The sequence below is a fragment of the Equus asinus genome, chromosome 27 (genome assembly GCF_041296235.1).
Source record: "Equus asinus isolate D_3611 breed Donkey chromosome 27, EquAss-T2T_v2, whole genome shotgun sequence".
Classification (NCBI taxonomy): domain Eukaryota; kingdom Metazoa; phylum Chordata; class Mammalia; order Perissodactyla; family Equidae; genus Equus; species Equus asinus.
The window spans coordinates 8,583,324-8,606,056 of NC_091816.1; the positions used below are offsets into that span (position 1 = coordinate 8,583,324).

A 22,733-nucleotide genomic window follows, 5' to 3' on the forward strand; every position below is an offset into this window, starting at 1 on the left:
GAAAAACTCAGTAGCCTTACTTCAGTAAAGTCATATCACGTAGGGAGGGAAGGCACATGGCACTGCATTTGAAATGTCCCTTCTCTCCTCTTGAATGCTGTGAAGTAAATATTTCCTTTGGCCAAGAGAGAGGAGTCTAGAGAGGCCAGAGATTCTCTTTACTGTAACTTCTTGTTTATAAAAAGAGATGAAATAGAGACACAGTAAGATCTTTACAAAATAAAATCTCAGGGCATTCTCCTATTCTTTGCATAATACAGCTCTCAGCTTTTCTCCTGTTATTAGAGCTAATGTAATTGCACAGAAAGCTTTCAGGTTGCTGATGATAATTTAAATCCAGAGATGGGAGGCTTTTTCTGATATCCTTCTAGGTGCCTGTTAGCTGCTATAGAATCAAGGAAAGCAACACTTATTGCAAAACAAGTTATTTGTGATTCACATTTATGAGCATTATTCAGTAACATGTTAGTTATCATCAGGATCTTTCACTAGCACTAAGAATAGGGCATATTTAAATACAGCTTTTCAGCAAGGGTATTCATTTATATTCTGGACCTTAATGTCAACAGTAGCAGAACTGTAATTGCCATCCTTAGGGGCCTCTGATCAGGCTCCTCCTTTCATTGACCATTCTTCCTTAAATGTAGTTGACAAATGAAGTGGCCTCCATGACATCCTTTCCTGCTGTTTAAGCAGAAGTTGTAATACACAAGGTATTCAGTGTGTGGATGTCAATCTGAATACACGCCTTAGGTATTTTGTATTCTCTCTTAGTTTGACATAGCACTTTCTCTCTGTTGCCTCCCTTTCAGACTATCGAGGCCATTATGATAACAAAGACATTCAGTTCCTATTCTTTAGATACAGAAGCACAGGTGACTATCATCAAGCAATAATGCCCTTTTAGGCAGTTAACTCAAAAGAATAACTTAACTGTGCTCCCATTTTCCTTTTCCTATTTTTTCTTTTATTGAAGTATATTTCACTTGGAAGAAAATGTACCCATTTTGAGTGTACAAATTGAGACGTTCTTGACAAATGTATACTTTCATGTCACCACCCTAAGAATCAAGATAGAAAACATTTCCATGCAACAAAGTTTCCTTTGTGCCCTGTGGAATCAATTCTTCGATTGCCAGCTCAAATGATCACTTATTTGCTTTCTGACAAGTTGACTAGTTTGCCTTTTCTAAACTCTCAAATAATTGAAATCATACAGTGTGTAAAAAAATAGCAATAACGGCTTATTACATCAATAATATGTAGCACAATGCATGGCATAGAGTAGGCACTCAAAAAAAAAATCATGACTGTATGAATGAATGAATGAACAGGGTTCAAAATTCTGAGTAAAAAAAAAAAGCCAGACTCTGAGACATGCTTTCTTCTCTAGATCATGAGGGCCTGATGGTCAACTCCCAGACCACATCAGAATAAATATGTGTATCAACTTTGTAGAGCCGATCACACCGCATTTCTTTCAAGTCAGCTTAATTCCCTGTGTTTAGCTTGAAACATTATTCATAATACTCGTAAACTCAACCTGAATGTACAGGATCTTAGGAGCTTTAACCTATTTCATCGTTCCTCTAATCAGAAATTGTATGATTATCCTTTGAACATGCCTCCCTCCCTCTACCCAAACGTGTAAATTGTATGTGGAGACTGAAGAAGTCAAACACAGAGGCAAGGATCCTGGGGAGTGGTAGTGTTGGTGGCAAGTTACATCTTATGAAGAATGAAAAGCTTTGTGGGAAATCTTTATACCTGTGGTCCCCTAAAGAAGAATGCATTTTCAATATGTCATTCACTAGTTATCGCTGATTAAAGAAAAAATGTACTCTCCCCCAAACTCCACCTGCTACCCTGACAGCCTTTTATTTGATATGATAACAGAACCGCCTATCTGAGTTTCTTGATTCATATTTTGCATAATAAATAACTTCCAGAGTGTGGGGACCACCACAGCCTTTTTGAGAAGTCATCACCAGGCTCCATACAGCAATTTGGGATGGATGGCATTAGAACAGTTTAATTTCTGTGCTTTGCTTCTCTACACTTCAGCTCCCTAGGGCATATTTTACATTTATGTTCTGCAAATAACAGAGCATATGTTTCAGTTCACCACACTTATTTTTTTCTCGAACTCATTCCCAGTGAATAGCTTCAATCTTGTCCAGGGCTTCTTGTGTGGAGCTTTGAAAATGCCCCTTCACAGAGGAACTGGTGGGGAATCAGAGACAACACTATTTGAACTTGTAGTTTCCAACCCAAGTTCTTCTCAAGCCAGAAGGGAAGAAAGAGAAAAATCTTTTCGTCATGATTTCATCTCACTTTCTTTGATGAACATTAAACAAACAGCCAATAAATGGGTTGATCTTGGCACTTGCTCCACATGTGTGTAAACACACACACACATATACACACAGTCACATGCTAATAAATGAGGATGGGAGGGAGAGAAGGAGTGTGGGCCAATTTATTCAATAAATATAGAGAACCTCCTACATGCCAAGCGCTGAGTGAGAAAGTGGAGATAAGATAAAAGCACAAAAACTCAATGTGCAACTTGACATGATTCTAATGTATATATCCTATTCTCTTTGAAAGAGTGGGTTTTGAGCTTTTTACTTTTCTTTTTCCAGATCCCACATTTCCAATTTACAGATTCTTATAAGAAAGGTACTTGGTAAATATGGCCGACTGACTCCTTTCACATTGCTCTCCTAGCTGCCAGTTCTCACCAGGGAGGATGACATCACTCATTGACACTCATACATATTTGAACGAAGATTCTTACCATGTCCTAAAACCCTGACCAAGGAGGATTTAGAGAATTGGAAGTTTAGTAAACAAAATCATTATTAAGGCTGCATTTGAGGTCTATTTGCCTGAAATGAAGTTTTTAAGGAAGCGATTGACGTAGAAGAACAGGACACCATTCATTGACTTGAAACAAATTACAATCTCAAGTCACTGCGCTACTACAGGGTCAGTTAGTGGAACAGGAGCACCAGCCTAGTCCCATTACAGATGTCATTTTACAAGACAAGTGTTTGATTTGGAGAGGTTGGGTAGCTCTCCCTTAGAGAGAAATCTTTCAAGGCCCTGATGGCCCTGACTCACTGCTATCCGGTTTAACAACACTGCAGATCCGGTGGGCTCTTTTTCCTCTCAGCAGCGAACAGCGAGGATTCAGAGCTCCACCCAATTCTCGCTGCTTGGAAATCAGAGGAGAGACTGCTCTCTTCTGCCATCCAGTTAGATCTTAGAATTCCACAAATGGAATATTATTTTAAAAGTGATCAGAGCTGTATACCTTAAGTATTGGTATCAAAACATCAAGAAAATCTCTCTTCCAACCAAAAGGAGGAAACAATTCCTGAGAAATAATTGTACTTATGATATAGTCCTAGAAATGAAGTTTGAATTTAAAAGAGCAACTCCATAATGAACCCTCATCATTGCATGTCATAAAGTAACACTACAGCAATGTCTATGGATGCTGACAATATTTATTAAATCAGTTACTGAGGAAGTTCCACTCCGCGTGTCATTTCACTAAATTATCTACTAGTGCATAAACCAGGCTTGGCTATAAACATGGTGTTTGTCAGTCATGTCAAAGAATGTTTTCAGTGCTTCCTGATCATGTTCTAGGAAACATATTTCAAAGGGGCTTAAACTCTAAAGACCACCCAAATCTTTTGAGCAGATATGGCTGTCAACTATAACAGGGCATCAGATGGAGTGTTCAGTCCTGCCGAGATGAAGATTGCAAAATCTAATCTCAGCGCTGGTTCTGGTTTGCTGTGTAAATCAAGTAGACTTTTGGAGCCACAGTGTTTGTAACTCTGACATGAGGATGGTAAACATCTTAAAAATGGATCTTATGGAATGTAATTGTGTAAATATAAAATGTTTAAACAAATACTAGAAAATACGCAAACGCACACTTACCACCCACCTGTATTTGGCATTACTAAGCGTCCTCCCAAATGGCCAAAGACACCAGTGGTCCTCAGTTCTGTTCTTGTGGGCAGCGATGACAGATTTTGGATGTAGGGCGTTTTATTTCTGGGATGCATTGTACTAAAGCTGCGATTGTTTCCATGGGGAAAAGTCCCAGAATGATTCTTGCCATGGTACTCAGCTCTCTCAGACACTCCTAGGGAAACCATGAAGGAGCTCTGAACTTTGACTTTGATGTCCGACAGGGGGTTAAAGAGTGAGGACTCTGTCATGAGTTCCTTGTCTAGAGGGTCCTGCAGACAGATGGGCCCACTATATGTTCGGCTCACTGTTAAGTCTGGCTGCATGGAGGAATTCAGGAGCAGGGAGTTACCTGGTAAAAGAAAATTGATCTGTCACTCAGAAACTAAAAGGCATCACTGTTAGTCCTTTACATCTGCTTGTACTAACTGCACAACAACTGTGTGCTTCCCAGCTGAGTACCCACAGCGGCTCCCATAGGCTGGTCATTAGTGAACAGAACCTTGGAATCGGGAGATTCTCTGAATGCTGCTGACCAAAATCCTTCACTTTCCAGAGTCCCTTACATGCTGTCTTTTCAAAATAAGTATTTCTAGTTCTCCATCAGGCAACTAACTCAGGTATTATTGTTTACGTGATTATTTTAACTGGCAAAGAGAAGCTTAAAGGAAAAAAAAAAGGAAGAAAGACGTTTTGCAATCCAGTTTGGAGCAAAAATAACATCTGTTCATTTTAAATGGCAAGAGATGACAGAGCATGGTGACTAGGTAGTGCTGTTTATAACCGAAGCTGCATCGGTGCCAGCACATCTCACGTGGAATTCTGGGAAGTTTCTGGAGCTAGGGGAGGAAATGACGTGTCCTCAGAGCAAAAAGTTCAGGGGACCTCATGGATCGCTCCATGCCTGAGTAGCCAATTTGCTCTAATAACACATATGTCACTCTGAGAGGGGAAGGAGGCCCCATATGGGGACAGGGAAAGACTTCGGTTCTACGTGGGGAGGATCTTAGAATGGCTTCCTTTCTGTCTCAAAACAAATGAAAAAAACAATCTTTGCAAAAACATGAGAAATTGAACTTTCTCATCTGTTGGGGCTTACCAATTTTTTCTAAGCCAAATATTAAAAAGAAATGCTGTGATATTTTCTTGTGATGAAGTAATCTCATTTATTAGTAAATAACAAAATAACCCTCAGTCCCAAACCTCCCACCCATATCAGTCCGTCAATATGACATCTCAAATTGAAACCCAAACCATATTAAACAATTTTCCTTTGGGGCCTGACAAAAATGTTTAAAGTATGATATTTTTGAAAATGTTGCATTTCTAGGCCATATTGTATTAGCCTCTATTGTTTTTCCATTTTCATAATTTGTAGCAATGCCAGCGGGAAATCTATAACCCTGCCTTTTCCTGCCTCTTGTTCGGATGCTCTAAGAATCCAAAATCAGAGGAGGAGGTTTAAAATGAGATGAAATAAGCTTGCAAATCTAAAGGCTCCTTGATGATGCCTTTTCTCATGCTTCAGGCTCTTGTGCCAAGACACAGGCACAATCATGGAGCTGGGCTTTTCAATAGAACTGCATTGAATTTTACCGGGTCCAGTCTTGCTCTTGTTTATGGTCTTCTCAGGCAAGGAGTAGGACTTAAGAACCATCTAACCTCTGAAAAGAGTTGGGAACAGGAGTTTCCACTGAGACCTGAAAAATCATATCCCTGAGTCTCATGGCTATTTTATCTCAAGCTCTCATTTTCTGAAGTTTAATTTTTGGCTACTGTTGAAAGACCCTCCTAGCTTATGTGAAGCCAAGAAGCAAAAACATTTCCCAGAGTTAGACTTAAGCCTAACTCAAACACTTAAGTAGAAAATGCCCCATTATAATAGTAGGTACATATCATAGAGTCCCCAGCTCAAGATAGTTGGCTGCCAACTTGATTCCAGTTTGATGGGGGAAAATCACCCAATTACCCAAAGTTTCTCTTTGGAAATCCTTTTGAAGTTCCTGGTCTACTCTGAGGGTCTTTCTATTTAAAAGTCTTGCTGTTCACCTTCCTGGGGCTCCAGGTATATTTACTCAAGATGGGATATCTCTACAACGGTGGAGGTGCAAGCCATATGCGCATCATTCGGAGGTGTACCATCATAATGAGTATAGGGCAGAGTAGAATTTTAATACAGGGTTTTGCTTATATCACTAGTTATGTGGGATTCTTGGTCAAAAGTTTTAAAAAAGCAAATGGTAAAATAAGTTTGGAAAGGCTACATATTCTCTTAGAGATTTGCACTACACATAAGCTCTGAGAAGCTCAAAGGTAAGGAGATGTGTTTAACCTTATGCAAGTCAGCATTCTTCAGATGTTTAGACCAGGGAACCACCCTCTCACCTGCTGCCTGGTGCTCTAAGGAACACATTAGCATCCTGTGCTAAAGTAAAAGTTGTAGAAATTTTCTAGAATGATATTTACTACATTTATTGAGTACCTTCCATAAGCCAAGGGTTTATAACCGATGTTATTGCAGGTAAATTCCTCCTCACAAGAACCTTTGAGGTAGATGTCAGTATCCCCATTTTACAGCTGTAAAAATGGACACTGAGAGAGAATAATTGATTAACTAGATCATGTACAATTTTGGACTCAAATCTTTATGACTTCAAAGCCTCTGGATTTGTACATGAAACTCTCACACTACTATGTTTCCTTTATTTTCAAGTGTTATGGTCTAAGACATTGATAAATTATTCTTTGGTGGAAATATATTTCTAGTTTCTTATGTAGTATCAAGATCAGTTCTTCCCTGGATTTATTACTAATTAAACATATGTACTAAGCTATATACCCAAATTGAGGGGATGTGTCCTTATCTGAGGCTGAGTGGACTTAGACTCAGAACTGAAAATTTGGTGCCCAGAAATGAGTGGCAAATGGTATAGAATTTTGTCTCTCCTGTCACCTCCCAATTTCTAGCATGCTTGGGATTTCACTCAGAACTGTCTCTACTCAATCACTGCCAAGCTGTGAAACTGCTTCTTGTCCTGTGCTACAGGTGCTACTGACATGTGCTAAACAGAAATGAAGGTGATGATGTTGATGATGAGAGTCGAGGTAGAAAACTTCATCCTCTGAAGAGAGACGGTTTCATTTTTTCTAAAATAAGAGCCATGTATGTCTCATCTCCATCTCGAATCAGTAATAGATTCAGTTCGTATAAGAGAATTAAATGACTCTCTGTTTTGAAAATGAGTATTGCTATAGTTTGACATGATAGATTTTCCTTCCCACACAACAAAAGATTGCTTTGACTTGGCAACAGCTGAGAGTCGTTTAGGCTGGGAATTTCATCTTTTTCCTGGCTTACTGACCCATCATACATCCTCTAACGTCCCTTTACTTATTTAAAATAGAAGTAACATAACTAACTCCACCTAATAAATACTGTACTAAATATGTCTGGGACGTTGTGGTATAGTAGTTGGTCCTCAGCCTTGAATAAGCGGTATTTTAGTTAAATAAATTATACGTACTTAAAGCAGGTCTGTTAAAATAGAAAGTTGGATAATCTGAGACAAAATAAGTTGTTAAGCTCACTACATATCAAAGATAGAAATGCCTCATTTTAAGTGTTGCTAATGGAAAATTCAGATTCATTTGTCCTCACAGTAGCCAAGGACTTAAGCAGACTACTCCATCAATCTTGATTTCCTGATATGTGAAGATAATATGGTAGTGGCTCCCAGTACCAAGAGCTACCTTCACACAGGGCCAAAGAACACTGGGGGCTGTGTGTGAGCGTAGTCTACAGTCCTGAGGATGAGGTGTTGGGGGGACCTATGCCGCTGACCTTGACGGACTGTTTTGAAGTTGAAGGTCTGGAAGCCACCTGTCAATGCAGAAGAGTCAATGACGTCCACGCCATAGTCACTCTGGCTCCGTCTATAAAGTGTGACGCCAATGACCAGGACTGCAACAGCCACGACTGCAGCGCCCAAGCCCGAGTACAAAGCAATGTCACTGGCATTCTCAATGCCTGAAAGACACAAGAGAAATCGTAAATGGCCAACATGGGCATAGAGCCAAAAGCACTCTAGGATACAAAATGAAATGCTATGGATTATCGGCTCTACTGCTCAGAGAAAATGATATATGTAGCTAGCCACAAGTTGTACTCTATTTCACACAATAATCATGTTTCTAAAATACCTTGTATAAATCAAAGAGACTCTAGTCAAATATCGAACTGCATTAACGTATCTTACCATATAATAGAATCTTGAGGAGAATCAATTTTGCAAAGAATATAATGTTTTTCAAGTAAAAAACAGATAAATCCTTAATTTACTTGTTTTAGGGAGTCGTATTTGCCTGCAAAACATTTTTTATATTTTATTTTTATTTGAAGGAGGACATGAGATCCACATACAATGACAAAGTATGGGTGAACAGCTCTGCTTGTATATGACCTGGGGCACATGCATTCACAGAGAGGGTCTAGGATGAGAAGATAATACACGGTCTATGAGTCAAGAGAGAAAAGACCAGAGCTCACAAATATGAATTTTAGTTTTGGCACAAATCATTCAGTATAAGAGAACATTGACCACGACAGTTTAGGGTATTTATAATCATGATGAGAGGATTTCTGTTGTGAGACATGGAGGTATTTGTCCTATGTGCTCTAATGTCCATGGTAAATGTTTTCTAGCATCATTAAATGCTGGGATTAATACTTTTTTTGTGGAAGAGGACTGGTATCTAAAAGGGCACATGCTGTTTCTCCCATACCTCTCCTACTCCATCCTATTGAATGCATGGGCAAAGCAAAAATAAAAGCGTTAGTTTGAATTGAGAATGTGGGTGTCTCCCCATCCCCAAAGATATGTGGTAGCTGCTTTCCACCTTTTTGGCTAGATGTACCTTGGGTGTGCTTCATTCCTGAAGAAATTCATAATGGCTACTGCAGTTCCATATGAGATTTATCAAAGACCACATAATCCTAAAAGAGGTATAATCTTGGAAAGCGTATGGAAATGGAAGGTTGCAAGTGCTAACTACATAATTATTCTTCCCACAGATTATGTGGTAAGTACACTTAATAGGTCCCAAAGTAATTATTGTGTCACCAGTATTGGGCTTACAGGATAAGATAAACCCATCATATATTTACCTTGTAATTGCACAGCACTTGTAATGCATTCACTGTACCCTAATATGGTATTTATGTTATCAAATAAGGAAGTAACCACACAAGTGAAATGAATCCATTTTCAACAAAGTTAGTGGACCTTAAAATAAGGTGCTACCAAATTAAAGAGTGAACAAGGAAATCATGCAGAACCAGTTTAGTAATAGGGCAGTAAACACATAAAAATAATATGCAAGGGAGAGCATAACCACCCAAAAGAACCGTATCTGAAAGGTCAGAGGATTACCAGACACTTTTAATAATCACAGCAGCCTAGGAGTTGCTGAGAAACAGAGTGTGATTTAGGCTTTAGTTTCAACTTCACGATGGTCCAAATGGGAGAGGGATGGGGATGGAGGTATCGTGATGGTCTTCTCTGACCACCCAGAACCATGTGCCTGATGATTGATGCCAATCCCAAAGTTCCAATGTCTGCCTGTGTTATATGGAGGAAAAAGGAGGGCAGCTATCATCCCACTTATGCCTCACCCTCCCTCTACTCAACTAAGTTCCTTGGAGGAAATAATTATACCTGGGGCAGAGAGAGGACACAGAACACAACAGATGCAGCAAGCCAGGGTACCAGGAGCAGAGAGAGAATTTTGGATTGAAACCAATTAGCCTTTTCCCCCACTCCCCTCCAGTTCCTTGGGCACTGATGACTGATGACACTATCATCTTAAAACGTGTATCTGGGGAGAACACACCTGCTTAGCAACTGAGCACATACAGAGAAACAGCCTGGCAGTGTACTCAATGCAGCTGCTCTGTTGCTGAGTTGGCAAAGCAGAGACAAAGACATCCTTAACTTCCCAGGTACTAAAATAGGAAGAACCAGAAGCCAAGAGGATGATCAGGGCAAAATACTTCTGGGGAAAATAGACAGCAGTGGACATGAACATCCTGAAACAAAGTGTCTTTGTTCCAGTGGATTCTCATCTTGCTCTTTATGTTTCCACTCTCGTTACCCATATAACCAGGATTCTCATTCTTCCTCCAGATACAAATCCTGGTTTTAGCAAAGGATCTTGCAAATGCCTTCAGACTGAGATATAAATGTTTGATACGGCTCAATGTGTTTCCTCTCCCAGGAATATTTGAGGAATCTATATGACTTAAGTCAAGAGAATGAAATAATGAATTATAGCATTTTTAAAAATGAGTACAGGGACTTTGGGACAGGGTGGTGAAAGACGGGAGAGAGACCTGTATGGAGAGCACTGTGTACTTAGAAGGCTCACCCTGGCACTTGGTGAGACAGTCTGATCTAAAAGACAGAAGTCAATGGACAACTACAGAAAGACAAGCAAAGTGGACAAGAACAATCTGTCCTGGGAATTAGGACGGTCAGGATCAGATAATTTCATTAATTCAACAAACATTTGTTGATGGCCAACCATGCAATGGAGATGAGGATGCCTGGATGAATTAACACACGGTCCGTATTCTCCGCTGTTTCTTGTCTAAAAGTAGTAAAATATAAGGCAGTGATGAGATCCTGGTATTTTAGGTGCAGCTACATAAGTAGACACAAGTACTCAAAGCCACAGGTGTATATCTCAAGAGATTTAATCAGACATCCTTACCCACAGCTCAAATTCTTCTAAAGTCGGTCACAGTGCTTCTTTCTTCTTTCTCTTCTGTTTTTGCTCTTCTCTTCTCTATCTGCTTTTACTTCACTTCATTCTTTTCTCTCTTTTTTTTTTTTTCCTTTGCCCCACCGCTTTCTAATCTGTCCTTCCAGGAGAGAAGAGTAGTCTTCCCTATAGGGATTTCTGTGTGCTTACAAGCATAATCAATTTGCTTTTCACGTGTGTTCAGGACTGGCCCCAGAAGAATCTGAAGTTTAGCTCCTCATTTTCCACTACAATTTCATGGGCAAAGGGAGAAAGGTGGATATATGTGTGTCTGTGAGCACACGGGCACTTGGAGGGGTGCCTCTGCAGAATCAGCTCATGCATGTCTGTGTGCACGCACACAAGCACACACTCAGCTCCTGCCAGAACTTCAGACGCCACAGCCACTCCTTCTCAGAGAAGTTGCTCTAGCAACATGACCACATGGTGCAGGCACCTCCCAGGGCCTGACAGCTTTCTCCATGTCTGATCATGTTCTCATGTTCTCCTTTGCTGCACTGTCGTACACCCCAAATTCAACTGTAATGAATTTATCTTCTAGGTAGATGCCTGCTGAGGAAAGGCCCTCTGTACCTTGTGAAAGGTCATTGTAATACAACCCCGACTGCACTAGGCTTCTAGGCCCCTACCCATCTCTATCTATCCATCTGTCAGGTGCCAGGTCAAGGTCTCCTCCCATAAGAAAGTGACTCTGTCCCGCCAATCTAACCAACTGTGCCAACCTATGGTCTTCTAAATTCTCATATCACTTATGGTTCCTAGAACTCATTTTGGATGGTTCATTTTATTGTTAATTATCTGAATGCCAATGAATTCTCCCTAACTGCTTTAAACTCTTCAAAAGCAATAATAGCTTTATAGTTTCCCAAAGAAATTTGCAAATTATTGTGCTCAACTCTTTATTGATTGCTTGCCCAGCCTCAAACTGTGGGAAGAGAAGTATTAAAGAAATTATAGTCTGAGGTTGATTTTAGAACCCCTGCTGTGGGGACTCTCATTTCGTTTACATTTATATACATCTATGTTTATAACTGTCTGCTCACTCTCGTACAAACATGGTGCTGGTTTGTTGGCTCCAAGTGAGTTTTTTTTTGGTGAGGAACATTGGCCCTGAGCTAACAACACCTGTTGCCAATCTTCCTCATTTTGCTTGAGGAAGATTGTCCCTAAGCTAACATCTGTGCCAATCTTCCTCTATTTTGCCTGTGGGACACAGTCATAGCATGGCTTGATGAGCAGTGTGTAGGTCCATGCCCAGGATTCGAACCCATGAACCAGGGCTGCTGAAGTGGAGCATGTGAACTAACTACTATGTCACTGGGCTGGCCCCCAAGAGATTTTGAACAAAAGCTTTGATACCCTGTGACTGATCATGCTTTTCTGCTTTTTGTGGCCACAGAGGACTTTTCTCTGACTTTCTGTTTCATAAATGAAACTTTCCATGTCAATGTGTTATTGATGTATTGCCTGTGTTTTCATCCCTATTTTCCTCTCTCCAAGAGTCACAAAGACCTTAGGCAAAGCTTGGAAGGACCCAACATGTGGTAGAAAAAATTGTTATGTACAATCTACAGGTTAGAGAAAACTACAGCAAAAACAAACAACCTGAGGACTGAGAAATCTCTGGTATTCCAAATTAGTCAGAAACTATTGCGGAAAATGTTCATTGCTGGAAGGAGTGCGGGATCTTTGCAGAGAAAGGCAGCAAAGATGAATGGAGAGCTGGAAACTAGGACCCTGGAGAAGAAATGTTTATGGGTTCATTTGGCCTGGAGAAAAGAGAGCTGTAAAATGACTTGGCGGTGATCTTTAATGCATGAAGGAGTGTTATAGGAAGAGAATAGACCCACAGTAGGTGCCCAAAGACCCTTCATTTATGATGAAGCTAGTAACCAACACTTCACCATCTCTAAGAAGGCCTGAAAAGGAGGACATGGCCTTTTATTATAGCAGTTGGGATTCTGGTTAGATATTAAAATGACCTTTTCTACAATGAGGGTTGTTAAAAAACCGCATTGTATTTCTGAGGGAGATTGTGAGATCTCCTTTCAGAAAGTCTCTAAAAAAACAGCATGACTTTACCATAGTCTGCAGATATTTTATTTTTTTGGTCAAAGCTGGTGAGAAGGGCTAAATGACCTTTCATAGCCCCTTTGAACCTCAGAGTTCAAGGAATAGGGATTAACAAGTTCAACGGCTTTATGAATTATACTCATACCTAGTCATTTATAGTAGACAGTGTCCCCAAAGGACTAAATAGAAGGGCTGTTTACTAAGTTTACCTTTCTCTTCACATGACTACCATCTGAAAGACATATTGATGCCACTTACTGATGGAAATTTAACTCAATTCCTGTGTTACGAGCTTAACTATATATCACATTAGGATCTATTTTACTGGACTTGAGAGCAACACAGAATTAGTAAAGGAGCTTAGCAAATGCCTTTCAAAATATATGATATTCTGTTTTATCTCCTATTAGATATTGTAGAATGAACGTTGCTCCCAGTTCAGAAAAAAAACAAAAACAAAAAACAGCTTGAATTGGTTCATATAAGAGACAGTGAATTACTAAGGAATCCACACAATAAATATTCACAAACAGGGGACTGAGAGAGGGAAATCAAATCAAAGACTAAAGAGCCAGCAGCTGTGCTGGACTCCCATAGAAGGCCAGGAAACAGCCATCCCGGGACCAGCGCTGGGCCCCGGGGCAGGCAGTGCCGTGGACACAGCGTGATGGGCCAAAATATGCAACTGCCTGCTGAAACAGGATATAACAGAAGTTATTGTTAGAGTTGTTTATACTTGCTGTCATCGAGAAGCAACATTTTTTTCTTGAACACACCATAAAATAGCTTTTAAGTGATCAGCTAGGGTCAACCACAGCGAGCAATTCCAATTATATTTGCATCACTCCGACTCTCACAACGCCTTAAGCAGTCAACAACTCGGCGTTTCCAATCACCCATCCTTAAAAACCTCATTATTGTTATGATGGTGATTGTTGTTTCATTGTTGCAATTAATAACAACAATAGCACATTCTTAAATAGCACTTCTTATATGCCAGGCACTGTTCTAGTACTTTCCCTTACTACCTCATTTTAATCCTTCCAACAACATTGTAAAAATGTCTCCATTTAGATGTGTAAACTGAGGCAAAAAAATCCCAGCTTGGCCCAAAGCCTCAGGGGTGGTAAGTAGCAGAGCTGAGGTTCAACTCCAGGCGGTCTGGCTCTAGAATCGATGACCTGGCCAATCTTTCCCTATCCAGACTTTACCTCAGTCCTTCTGATCACACTGCCTCACTACCTCTCAATGACAAGGTGATCCAGTAACTGAGCACTAAGCTTGTGCTCGGTTATCTGAGAACTACAGATCTGACCACATTCACCCTCACAACCAAATCTGTTTGGTGTAGGAATTTTATTTCCTCTTTCACAGATGATGACGTAGGTTCAGATAAAGTAGAACCTTACTCAAGGCTTCATAATTAGAAAACGATGAAGCCAGGGTTTGGACACACATCTGTCTTTACTCCTAAGTGGCTTAACCCTTACACTGTGGCTTCCCTGCCTCTCCTCTCTGCTCTCTGTGCGCCTGCGCCCAGGTTAACTTGCCCCACTGGAGGAAGTCACAAACCATACTGGCTGGTATCACCAAAAAACCGATGCTATGCAAACTCTCCTGGGCCTTCCCTGCAGCTGAATAATGATTTTATTCATGTCCTATGACCAAATAACATTTTTCATCAAAACAGTTACTCTGAACTTTGTTTCCTTTCTTCCAGACTCCTCCTTCTCACCTGCCCTTCTTTCTAGTTGAAAAAACAGAGGCCATCCTGTGTGAGCTCACTCCCCTACAACTCAAAATTCCTCTGCTCCTTCATGCATTTTTCCTTTCCTTTCCTCTGTTCCCTGAAGAGCTGCTCCTCCTCTGTGTCAGGCCAGCTCTGATCCCGCCTTCTCCTGCCTCTTGGGGGACCTGGCCTCATTCATTATTCCCTTTTAGTCCTGCATCTTCAAACCTTCCCTCCACACCTCAGCCTTGCCCTCTGCCTACAAACACAGTGTAGTCTCTCTAATCATCTCTCCCCAAATTCTTACCCCAGCTTACTTTCTGATAAGCTGTTCAGAGTACAGGTGTTTTTACATCCACAGAGTTCTCAGCTCGGTTTAAAAGAACTTTAAGCATTTTTTAACATTAAACATTTCTTAATATATGTTCCATGATTTCCCTAACCAGTTAACCCCTGTCTCTGTTAAAATAAAAGAATAAATAGAGTACATGTGTAAGATGAGAAAATGTTTTAGGAAGCATGAAAAATTACACTGTGCGAAGAGGAAACTTATCCTCCGACCATCCCTTCTCCAAAAGTAAACACTCTGGATAGTATCTTTGAGAACTTTCAGGAAAAAACCAAAAATTTAAATGTCCTTCATTTGTTTTTTCTTTCTTTACCCTAAAGTCTCCAGATTACACTTCCTTTACTGTACTTCGCTTTTCTTTTCATGTACAATATCTCATAGATCTTTCCTTACCGGAACCTACAGACCTATTTTATTTCTTTTTACATCTGCCTGGCCCATCGCCAGGCTGCATGATAATTTAACTAGTCCACTATTTCTCTGTCATTTGATTGCTCCTACTGTTGCTTCCCTCTTTAAAGTCTGTCTTTTGCACAAACCATGTTCCCTCTTGAAGGCTGCTGACAGCCACTGCATCAGCAGTAATGTTCTCTGTCTTATTCTTTACCTCTGCTCTGCAGCAGTGGACAAGAATAGCCAACCCTCCTTCCAGAAAAAAAAAAGCCTTTAAATTTGATTCTCCTGCCTCCCCCCTTCTTATTGTTTAGTAACTACACTTCATTCTCCCCATTCTATAAACGAGTTTTAGAGTTCAGGTCTCGGCCCTCTTTTCTTTCTCTCTGCTCATCTAATTGGATGATCACTCACACACAGACAGTGCTAACTATTCCCTCGATGCCGAACAGTCTCAAATCAAGATCTCCGGCCTCATCTCTTCTCTGAAGATCTCATCCTCTATTTTCTCCCAGCTCCGTGGACAAAATCACTTGCATGTTGTGCTAACATCTCAAATTTGTCACCTGATTTACAGATTCATCACCCTCATCTCTTCAAATATTTCCTTCTCTTGAATTCTCTTTGTCTTGTAATGACACCACCAGTGACCAGGCTTGAGATCACAGACTCATTCTTCATTCTGTTTCCATTGACTCTTTCCCCAAACCACTCACACACCTTGCTGATTGTATTTCAAGGGCCTCTCATGTTTCAGTTTCAATAGGAGGCACTCCAGCTGACACCTACTTTGGACAGTCTCATCTGACGTAGTATCCATGCCTCCAGTCTTTGATCAATCTGAACCATTTTACATGTGGATTATTCGTTCCAAACACAGTTCTGGTACTGCCACTCCAATACCTTTCAATGACTCTCTAGTAGGTATTGAGTCCACTCCAACAGGGACTTATCTTACAGCTCAAGACACTTTATGCTTTGCCTCATCCCATTTTTCAACTGCTTTTGCATTTTTCTCATCCATATGGACCCTACTCTCTGGCCAAACCTGATTCCTCAATTTTTTGTTCAAGTCGACCTTGTTCTTCAGCAGACTGGCTTTTTTTCTTTTGGTTCAGCTTTTTGCTCTTACAGAAAGGCTCTTCTCTCCCATATCTGTTTCAATTCTAACCATTCTTCCAAGATTGGCGATAAAGGTAATCTACTTTATAAATCTACTTTATTTCTTGATAGTGCACATTCAGACACATTTTATTCCTCCTTTTAACAAAAATTACCAGACTTAGCAAATAAAAATATGACACAATTAAATTTGAACTTCAGATCAACAATGACTAATTTTAGTACAAGTCGTTCCCATGCAATATTTGGGACATGCTTATGCTAAAAATGTATTCCTTGTTTATCCGAAATTCAAATTTAAGTAGGGGTCCTCTATTTTACCTGGTAACTCTACCTTTGGATTGCAAAAGAGCTGTGTTTTTTTCCCTTTGGATAGGAAGACCAAGTTAAAATTGGGGATAAAGTCAAAGAGAACAGGATTTGAACTCTGGCCCTTGAGAAAATGACTTCACTTTATTTACTTTCCTATTCTGAGAAGTATAAACTCTCTAAACTTTGAATATACTAACAGGTGGAGAGATGGAGCCTTGTACCCTGGGTTATCCTGATGCTGTAGAACATACTGGTTCATCACTTATTCACCATGTCTGTGCTTAGTTTTGAGGTATTTCATGAACAAAATCCCATCACGTCCATTGAGGGCAGAGTCAATGACATCATTGCAAAAGGTAGTAAGAAAAGGTATACACCTATGATGGGATAAAAATTAGATAATAAAAAAATTCAAAGTGGTAATAAAATTACAAATGTTGCACATATATACGGGTTGAATTGATTCATAGTAGGAATCATTCTGAAGGACAAAGCAAGTCATGTAATTTGTGGAAAGTGCTATATTTATGTAATTGAATACAATCAACAAGAGATGAAGAAAAATGATGGGAAAAATAGGAAAAGAATTGTGTTTTAAAGCATGGCTAGAAGATTAGCCATTGATGCCATTAGCCTAATGTTAGTTTAGAAGAGCCCAGAAGTCTGTTGAGAGTTTAAAAGTATGGCCCAAATTCACAGTCAGTTCTATGGGTTCAAGGTGTTATTCAAGTCTACACAGCCTGAAAGAAATGTTCAAAATGCCAGTGTAGACCACACATCTTCTGAGGGACTCCCTAACTCTGTGAAGATCATAAAGGATAGGGATTCCCAGACTCCACATTATTCCACTACAGATGAAGGCAGTGCATTTTGGGAAAAGATGTAGAATGGAATGTGTGTTAGTGGGGAGAAGAGCATTCCTGGTTTTCAGACTTTAAGGACACATTCGGGCCATTCTTTGATGGAAATGATTCTGGGAAACATACATTTTGGGCTTTAACCTAATACCTGGCACAGAATAGATGATTATTAAACATTGTTTCATTACTTCCTCTTTTCTCAAATCATTTATCATCTCCTACCTTGTACTGAAGTTGTGGGAAAGAAATATTTATTTTTCCTTCACGTTTCACTGGGCCAAGACTATTTATACAGAATAATTGTAGTAAGTATGTATTACATGTAATAGCTACTACATGAATGTGTAAAAATGAATGTATAGAAGCAAAAATCTTAATTTTCAACCTAACAATAAAAGGCCCAGTGAGGAGTTAGCAGGAAGATGTAAGACTATAGCTTGATAAATATTTATTGAACATCTAATACATACTAGGCACAGTGGTAAATGTGGTATAAGGATGAATATGACTCTATACTGTCTAGCAGAAGGAAGAGATTATGTCTATCAGGAAGGGAATCCAGGCTAGTATAAGAACGATGAAATAGGGAAATAGTTTGATACTTGTCAAATTACAGGGGTAACTAACCCAGACTCGGTTGGGGCGAGTGGCGGGGTTTGGTGAAGGCCTTGCAGAAGTAACACCTAAGCAGAGACCTGAAGGAAGAATAAGTTAAACAGGTTAAGTATTAGGTGGAGGGAAAGAGTTTTCAGGCAGAAGTAACAGAATGTATAAGGTACTCTATGCCCAATGGGAATAGGCTATTCAAAACTAAGATGCTTTGTTTGGCTGAAGAATATTGGGAGTAAAAGATGCAATGATTAAGCTGATTGAGAGAAGCTGATATGATTAAGAAAAGAAAGCTGAGACCAGATCTTATATGTTAAGTACTTTGGGCTGTACCTGAAAAATAATGGTGAGCTATTGAAGAGGTATAAACATGGAGGCGATGTGACCAGAATTCATGATTTAGAAAGATCAGATAAATTGATATAGGGCAAGACTGTATACAGGGTCGCAACTGTAGAAATCCTGGTTTGGAATGAAGATGGCCTGAACTTTTTAAACTTTTCTTCTGGGATACCATTTTCTTTTCATCCGGTTTTTCTCTTACTATACTGGCTATTACTTTTCTGTCTCCTCTGCGGTGATTTCTGACCTTCTTTACATCTAAATGTTGATGTCCTTCAGCGTTTGGTCTTCAGATCTCTTCCCTTTTCTATTCACACTCATTATCTGGTGATCTCATTCAACCTAAAGGCTTTAAATATCATCTGGACACTGACAAGCCCCAGATTTATGTCACCAGCCAGGACACTCCTCTGTCCTCCAGACTCGTATTTTCAATTGCCTACTCAACTTCTCCATTTAGATGTTTAATGGGTATCTCAAACTTAGCATTTGTAACACCGAATGCTTTATTTGCCCTCCAGATTTGCTAGACCAAATTTTCCCCAAATCAGTAATGGCAACTCCATCCTTCTAGCTGCGTAGCCAAAATTTTGGAATCACCCATAATACTTTTGTTTCTCTCATACTATACGTTCAACCCATCAGCAAATCTTTTTGACTCTGCCTTCAAAAGATATCCAGAATACAACTTGTTTTTACAATTTCCGATGTTATCTCTCTGGCTCAAGCCACAGCCATCTTGAACTTAGGTATTGTAATAGCCTAGATTAATGTAATAGATTATTGTTACAAAAGATCATCGTAACAGGGCTCCTTGCTTCTGCTCTGGTTCCCTATATGTTTAAACTCAACACAGCAGGCAGAGTTTATCCTTGAAAATATTAGTTCATGTCACTATGAATAAAAACCTTCAATGGCTTCCCATCTTGCTTGCAGCAAAGTTCAAAGTCGTTACAATGGCCTATAACACACTTGGCAGTTCCCCCCTTGCCCAACATCTCTGATCTTAGTTACTCCCTTTGCCACGCTGCTCCAGATACCCTGGCCTCCTTACTGCTCCTGATACCCCAAGGAAGCTCCCACCTCACAGCCTTTGCATCCTGCTGTTCCCTTTGCTGGCATGCTCGCCCCCTAGATATCCAGAATGTTTGTTTCCTTGCTTTTCTTCAAGTCTCTTGTGAAACGTAACTTTATCACAGAGACCTCTGAACACCTACAAAAATGCAGCACTCCCTCCAACCCTGCCCGAGCCCCTTACCCAGCTTCATTTCACTTCACAACACTTACTACTATCTCCATGGCACTGAGCACTACATATGTTCTGGTCTGTTTCCATTTCCCCTCACTTAGACTGTGAGCTTTGTGGAAGCAGAAACTGTTTCTGTTTTGCTCAGTGTTGATTTTCCACCACCTAGAACATTTCCTAGCACATGGTGAGCACTCAATAAATAACCATTGAATGAATAAAGGGAAGACAGGAATAGAGTGAAAATGGAGAGAGGCTGATGAACTTGAGATCTATTTAGGTGGTAAAATAGTCAGATTGCAATGATTTATTGGGTATTAAGCAGAAGGGGGAGGAAGAGGGGAGAGAGTCCTAGGCAGCTCTCCAATTTTCAGACCTAGACAATTAAGTTGATGGTATAGTATTCACTGAACTAGAGAAGATGGGACAGAACTGTATTGAGAACAGGGACAGACAAGGATAAATTCAATTTTGAAAAAATTGAGATTAAGGTTTTCGGGAGATTTTCAACTGGAGATGTCCTGATGGTAGCTTACTCTAAAACTATTGGATTTGTGCTTAGCATGCATCTCTATTAGGTATGAAATGACTATGTGGAAAGGAGAAGAAGAGAGACTGTGTGGTTCTGAGTTATTTTCTAGGGGAAGGATAAGTTCTTTTCATCCCTAAGGTGAACCTGCTCAATTAGCCACTTCTTAGGAGCTCACAGCTTTTCAGAAAGCCACATTCCACAAGAAGTCTCATTGTCTGAACACAACCATTTCTCAGTCTGACTCTGGGGGTGCGTGTTTGCCATTAAGAATCTACTATATTTTACTGCACCTCCTGACATTGTTACACAACATTTATTGAAAGCACATTTGATGGTAATGAAGTTTCTATTAACTATGATTAAATCTCATAAAGCACCTGAAGATAATTTAAGATGTGCAGAAGCAGAAAATGAAACATTCGGTTTAGTACATTAGGAAACGTAATTGATTAAATTATCTCATTTACAATAAGTGCTTTCATGAGCTATGCCGTGCACATATTTTCCCCAGTTTATCATTATGATTTGCCAACAGATACCTTAAGACTTCACTTTCTTTTTACACCTCCCTGCAACCCAAAGCTGGCTTCTCGGCCCGCCTGCTCACAGAGGACTGCGTGCAAGGCTCTGAGTGATGTTTTCTATCCACCAGGCCTTGCGGAGGATCATGTGTACAGCTATATATAGGAGCAGGTTGTTTCTCAATTATCTTCATAATTGACTTTGATTTTGCATCAGTAATGATTCATGTCATCTTAAACTAAGCCCCTCTTTCACTGAACAACCACAGCCTGAATTTGTATAATGCACTCCTAACCATGCAACTTACAGAACCCCGATTAGATTCCTCGGGGAGACTTTAGCAATCACATTGATTCTGTGAAGAGTTTATTTTTAGGAAATCACAAATTAAAACAGTTTAAGCAATTCCATTGCAGTATCCAGCAATTAAGCATGGTGTTCAGGAACGAGATCCCCAAGCAAAAACTAATTCAGAAATCCCTGAGGACTAGAAATAGCTACTGTGGGGTTTATGGCTGGAAGTACTGATGTAACCAAATTAGAATGATACAGGACTCACAAACTAAGCATGAAATCAATTTTTAAAAAGCACATGTGCATTTCTAAGTAACTCTCTCATTGGCCACTACACGGATAGCCATGCTCTTGCTGGCGTTACACACGAGAACCAGTGGATGGCATGGGCTCTATGACCAGGAGGCAGTTGAAAGTACACTTACTCCAGCTGTCCTCCTGAGGTCTTGACCCAGGCACAAGGCAAATATTCAATGAGCTGTTTTTTACTCTCTCCCTCAACATGCACATGCATATACACACACACAGCCAGGTTTCCCCACCTTCCATCTTCCTGTGAGTTCAAAATGAAGTATGCAAGATATCAGAGGACCACTACCTAAGAACCAGTAATGACTGTAAGGACAGCAGATAGGGAAGAGAAGTTAAGAAAGTTTGTTGCTCTGCAAAGTTCTCAGACTCTGCCTGTGATGGCATCTTTATATGAAAACCTGCCTGAAGCAGCATAATGAAGTATGAACATAACAGCCTTACTAGATCTTTCTCTCATGTCTCCTGATCCCCAGGTACTAGGTCCGAAGGTACCTATTTCTGTCTATCGTCATAGGGTCTTAATTCTTTCAAAGACGTTAGCTAATAAGAGCTATTAACCCTCCCAAGCTACTTGAATTTTAAACACCAGGATTTAAAAGATCAGAAGCCATTCATCTTATCCCACTGTAGGAGATACTGGCCAGGGACATCTTCCACAAGCTTTACAAACCAAACCAGCCAGGCAGTTGTCTAACTCTCCTTTTGCCAAGAGCGGTATTGCTGACACCTTTCCATCTTGAGGTTTCCCTAGGTTTCTTTACATATTTCTGAATGCTTGAGAACCATTTGGGGGACTTATTAACATGGAGATGCTCTGGAGCCACCCTCCCTCCCACCCCTGCAGCAGAATTTCTAGTTCATTTGGTCTATTCTGAGGTGGGGCATATTAAACACGCTCCCACCACACCCCAAGATTCTGATGCACGTGGTCGCTGATTCACCTTTTGAGAAACATTTTTCTAAGACAGTGGTCCTCAAACCAAGCTGCACGTTGGAATCACCTGATGATCTTTAAAATTAGGAATTCCTGGATTCTAAGCCACGCCAATTCAGATTCTATTGGTCTGGGGGTACAGCCTGGGAATTGGGATTTAAAAACAAAATCCACCTCCAGGTGGCTCTAAAGTCCAGGCAAGGCTGAAAACTACTGGGTCAAAGGCTGAGCTGCCAACAATTCAAGCTGTGTTGCTTTTCCCAAATCCACTGTATGCATAAGATGGAGATAA

General features: G+C 40.2%; 1 protein-coding gene across 8 annotated transcripts in view; it reads right to left on the reverse strand.

The window, feature by feature from the left end:
* UNC5D (unc-5 netrin receptor D) overlaps positions 1-22,733 on the reverse strand; it is a 503,297-nt gene that overhangs the window by 64,171 nt on the left and 416,393 nt on the right. For 6 of the 8 annotated variants that reach the window (XM_070499928.1, XM_070499923.1, XM_070499924.1 and 3 more), the window contains 2 exons: positions 7,835-8,020; positions 3,968-4,345 (listed from right to left, as the gene is read on the reverse strand). In XM_070499928.1, the coding sequence (XP_070356029.1) occupies positions 3,968-4,345; positions 7,835-8,020 (564 nt within the window). The remainder of the gene's footprint in view (positions 1-3,967; positions 4,346-7,834; positions 8,021-22,733) is intronic. The other 2 variants (XM_070499925.1, XM_070499930.1) reach the window with 1 other exon arrangement.